The 4,739-nt window shown below is 58.3% G+C and overlaps 2 protein-coding genes across 2 annotated transcripts; both read right to left on the bottom strand.

Moving 5' to 3' along the window:
- Positions 1-216: 216 nt before the first annotated feature.
- Positions 217-2,068, bottom strand: ACA1_333960 (uncharacterized protein; the record flags this gene model as incomplete). Its single annotated transcript, XM_004336323.1, has 7 exons — positions 217-269; positions 362-570; positions 652-1,002; positions 1,104-1,183; positions 1,300-1,385; positions 1,433-1,752; positions 1,908-2,068. 7 exons carry the CDS (start codon positions 2,066-2,068, stop codon positions 217-219), a joined length of 1,260 nt encoding a protein of 419 aa, XP_004336371.1.
- A 778-nt stretch (positions 2,069-2,846) lies between these two features.
- ACA1_333950 (MYND finger domain containing protein) lies at positions 2,847-4,647 on the bottom strand (the record flags this gene model as incomplete). Its single annotated transcript, XM_004336322.1, has 10 exons — positions 2,847-2,992; positions 3,081-3,154; positions 3,224-3,339; positions 3,413-3,490; positions 3,526-3,640; positions 3,719-3,795; positions 3,868-3,889; positions 4,010-4,153; positions 4,214-4,323; positions 4,366-4,647. 10 exons carry the CDS (start codon positions 4,645-4,647, stop codon positions 2,847-2,849), a joined length of 1,164 nt encoding a protein of 387 aa, XP_004336370.1.
- Between the last annotated feature and the right edge of the window lie 92 nt (positions 4,648-4,739).

The raw sequence follows: 4,739 nt of genomic DNA, 5'->3' as shown, positions 1-4,739 counted from the left end.
CTCTGATCGCCAAAGTACCAAACCTGCCAGTGCTGCAACAGCGATACACAGACGACGCCGAGGACAACGGCATGCACGAATAGAGTCCCTCAGCCATCATTCAGTTGTGTACATACGATTTCTCTTCTTCTATTCACATACATTGTTTCTTGAAACAATGGCCATAACATTGGGTCGTGTGCAGTCGTGCGCTGTGCGGTCTTACATGTATGCCATTTACACCTGAGAGCCGGGCGTGGGCTGTGACGACCCCACCTCGGGCGTGACCACTGCCACGACTCAACGTCAATCAATGATGACAACGATGGTGATGACGTCAGCAGAAGCCAAAGGCGGCAAAACTGAGCAGAGGGCGGCGCACCAGGCGGAGCCTTGTCGGCTTCCTTGCGCCACGACGGCATGCGGAGCTCGTGGGCCTTGGCCCAGGCGCCCTGGAGCAGGCCCAGCCCGCCCGCCGCGCCCCGCTGCAGGACCTTCGGCTGGTACTCGAACACGTAGTGGCCCGCGATCACCACCCCGCCCGCCACCCACAAGTACACGAACCACGGGTGGTCCGTCGGCGTCACCGCCCTACGCCCACACACCGCTCATCAACGTGTGTCTCTTGTCGTGTCGTGTCGTGTGTGTGTCGTGCGTGTCGTGTGTGTGTACCAGAGGAGGAAGAAGAGGCCGGCCAGAGTGCTGACGGTGGCGAGGTCGACGTAGAACCACTTGTGCGGGTCGTCCGGGTGGAAGGCGATGATGTAGTGGGCCATGAGCGGTACGGAGGTGAGGAGCAGCGGGAAGACGAACCAGGCCTCGCCGGGCGTGGTGGTGAGGAACGCGGTGAAGAGGACCAGGTTGAGCGGCACGTAGATGGAGACGAGGTGCACGTAGAAGTACTTGTGGGGCCGCGGCATGACGCCCCAGTGGTCGGTGAGCAGGAGGTGGAGGCACAGCAGGCCCGCCGAGGGCAGCAGCACGTAGGCAAAGTAGGGCTGCCGGTCGAACTTGAACACATACCTACGCACACACCGCACACATCGCACACATTGCACACATCACACACATACTTAAATCAGATGTGGACATGTGGCACTGATGAAGAAGAAAGGCGTACGTACGTGAAGATGATGGTGAAGTTGATGGTGGCCGAAACGAGTAAGTGGAGCTGGAGCCAGGGCTTCTCCACGTTGTGCGACGCCTGGTGATGTGTACCGAGTTAGCTCAAACAACAACAACAACAACAACAACAACAACAACAACAACAACAACAACACAACAACAACCAACAACAACAACAACGAATAGAAGGGGCACCAGATAGAGAGAGCCGCAGAGGATGACGGAAACGGCGAGTGGATAGATGAACCAGGGCAGCCCGTGGTCCGTGGTGAACAGCCACACTGTATGACCAATGCACACGTCAGCATTTCAGTGAACTGGCTCGCACCAGGACGCGGGGAGGGAATACCGAGGAAGAGGGCGACGTTGAGCACTAGCGTGGCGATGACGATCCACTTCAGGAAGCGAGCCCGCGAGGCCAGGGGCGGCAACTTGGTCTCCTCCGTCGCAGCGCCGCCGCGGGCGCCCGCGGCCGAAGTGGTGGTGGTCGCGGGGGAGGTGGTGGCCTTGATGGTCTTGGTGGCCATTGACGGCGGTTCGGCTCGCGAGGCGGTCGGCGAGCCGCTCACGCTGCTCGCCCGGCTGCGGGTGGCTCCCAATGGCCGCCCGCACTCCACGCAGTAGTTCGTCACCGCATCATTGCAGTACCTGCCGTGCGCGTGCGTTGTGCGCGTGGGGTGCGTGTCGTGCATTGTTTGTGAATGCCCACATTCCGCAGACTCGGCGAATTAAATAAAATGGCATAATTATTGCAAATAGATAAAAGATAAATTTATAAATTCATAAATAAATAAAAGGCGTACCCGCAGGTGGGACAGACGACTTCGTCGCTGAGGGAGGCCTCGGTGTGGGTCTTGGCGTCATCGGACTCGAGGTCCTCGTCGCTGAACTCATCGACCGGCGCGCTGGGCGCCTCGGGCCGGTGGGGCAGCGGCGGTGGCGGCAGCTCCCCGGCGCACTGCATGCAGTACTGGGCGCTCGCGTCATTGGACCACCTTGGCCAGCCCCAGGTCAGCCCTCTCTGACCAGCGTGTAGAAGAAAACGTAGAAGAAGAAGAACGAGAAGAAGAAGTACCTGCAGTTGGGGCACCTGTTCCTGACGGGTGCATTCATGGGTGTCGTGCGATCTGCAGTACGCGGTCCGCGCGCGGTGAGTCTGAAGCCCTTTACACAGATGCAGCACCGCCCAAGCAAATAAAAAGGTGAGCCAAGCTGGGCAAGAGGGTCGAGACGAGGTACTAAATTGGCCAAGGTGTTGTTTCAAGAAGGAGGCAAGCGCTTGTGGCGGTGTTGCGTTGATGAAGGTTAAAGATGTCAATGGGCACAAAAGATCTCTCTCCGAAGAGTGTTGTTTTGAGGGAGAAGTGGGGCACACCTTGCTGCTTTGGCCTAAAAGGCGGAGAAGGCTGACGGGTCGCGGGTGGTCCACCCGCTGACAAGCGGGACAAGGTGAGAGAGAGAAGCCCTCTTGACATAAGCCCCCGAGCGATCGACCTGTGGTCACGGCGGCGCGGGCCAGATCACGCCGGCACGCTGTTGTGTCTCGGGGCATGTGACACCAAGCTCGATCGGAAGCCAAGGAACAAGCCAGGGTCCTTCCTTGACATTTCCAGCGTCTCCCCCTCGGCCGAAATCCAAGAAAGGACCAAAAGAAAAAGAGGAAATAGAGCGAAAAGAAATACAAAGCCGTAAATAAGAAATAAATAACGATAAATAAAGTTAATATTAAACGTTTCTATTCATCATTGTGTGGTGGTGGTGCCTTCTGCTGTGGCTTCGACTGAACATTTGGGGCAGGAACAGAGGAAGCCGTACCGCTGCGCCAGCTCCTGTCGTCGTTCGTCCACCGGCGCTCGCGTGTCCACGTACTCGATGAACAATTGCTCTCCTGCGCCACCGCCACGGCGGTGCTTTAGCACGTGTGTGGCGCGACGTGTGCGCACACGCGCGTGTCATCACCCGTCGTTGTTTCCTACCTTTCTTGATGTCGGCGCACGCGATGAAGGCCACGCGCTTGTCTCCATGCCTGTTGCATCGGTCCACATTCGGTCTTTGGGGCGGGGAGTAAGACCACACACACACGACTCACACAATGTTGACAGGGTACGGCGACACGTACGTGCAGGAGTGGTTGAAGTAGCTGGCGTGGAGGAAGAGCGCGACGCCGTCCTCGCGCCGATCCGTGTACACCCCCTCGGCCTCGCCCTCCTCCACGATCCACAGCCCAAACGTGTTCTTTGGGGGGGCGGAAGGAATTGTTAGATGTCTTGGCTCTGAGTCGATCCAAAACACACTGAACCGGCTGTACCCGCATGAGGATGGTGAACAGCCAGAAGCAAAAGTGTTCGTCCACCAGTACGCATCGTGGGTCAAGGAAGCATATGGTCTGACGAGCACACGCACACGCACACGCACACGCACTGCTGCACAAGTGGAAAGGATATGAGAGGCTAGGTTGGTTTGGCCGAAGATGTAGTCCAGCATCGAAAACTCGGGTGGGAAGCCCTGGGGCTCGATGTCAGCTGAACAGAAGTGTCTGTGCGCCAGTCCACAAGGACGGTGTTAAGTTGTGGAATGTTTGACGTGCGTCACGCTGCGTTGCGTTGCATTGCACCTGAGGTGGGAGAAGAGGCCATTGGGTCGATCCAGGGCCTCCTCCAGAGACACGTCGGCACCCAGCTTGGCTACGTCCTGCTCCATTCCAAACCGAGGTTGAGTCATACATGTGTGCAGAGCGCACGAGGGAGCGGATCAAGCACTTACCGTCGAGAGCTGTGCGATCAGTCTACACACACGACACACACGACCAACACGACACAAACGACACAAACGACACACACGACACACACATGACACAATGTTAGAATAGGCGTTTGTGGCGGGAGAAAGAAGAGCAAGAGTCTACCGTGCGATCAGGAGCGGGTAGGCACGGGCCTGTTCGCGGCACAGGGCGTTGAAGTCCCGAAGGGCCTGCCCCGTGGTTTCGGGGTCCGCTTGGGCCGCCTCGCAGAGCAATCGATGATGACTCTCCCAGGCCTCTGCTGCGCACCTATTTGCGCCTTCAGGTCAGCCTACGCACCATCGCCGCACACGCCGCCACGCTGAGCACCTGTCGCTGCAATAGGGGTCCAGCCGGCAGTGTGGGCACGTGACGGCGGCCGTAGAGGCCGCGAGCTTCCGTAGGCATTGGGAGCAGTGCAGCATCTGGGCCACCACGCACTTGGTCAGCAAAGAAAGAAAGAGAGAAAGAGAGAAGAGTACGTCGCGTGGGGCAAAGGCCAGTGGGCTCTCCTCCAGGATGACGTCGCCAGCCTTGAAGTCGCGCAGCGCGAACATGCCTCGTCCCATCGTTTCGGCCTGCTCTGCGCCAGCGTCGACGTCGGCGCCGCTTGCGTCGCTGGCAGCACCGGCCTCCTGTGCGCCGGCGGCGGTTCCGCCGTTCGTGATGACAACGCTCTTGATGCCGATGCCGGCTTCGCGTAGCAGTCCGTCTTCGTTGCGCTCCCTCAGGTACGCCATCTGATTAGGAATTAATCTCATCATGAGTAAAACTCGAATCTATTCATCACGAACGGCAACGCTGGACTGTTTAAGGCTAGCAAGCTACCTCACGGTGCAGCTGCTCCACATAACCT

Source organism: Acanthamoeba castellanii (assembly GCF_000313135.1).
Source record: "Acanthamoeba castellanii str. Neff unplaced genomic scaffold scf7180000084585, whole genome shotgun sequence".
Lineage (NCBI taxonomy): Eukaryota > Discosea > Longamoebia > Acanthamoebidae > Acanthamoeba > Acanthamoeba castellanii.
The sequence above is the reverse complement of the archived record's forward strand: the minus strand, read 5'-3'. Positions and strand labels throughout refer to the sequence as shown.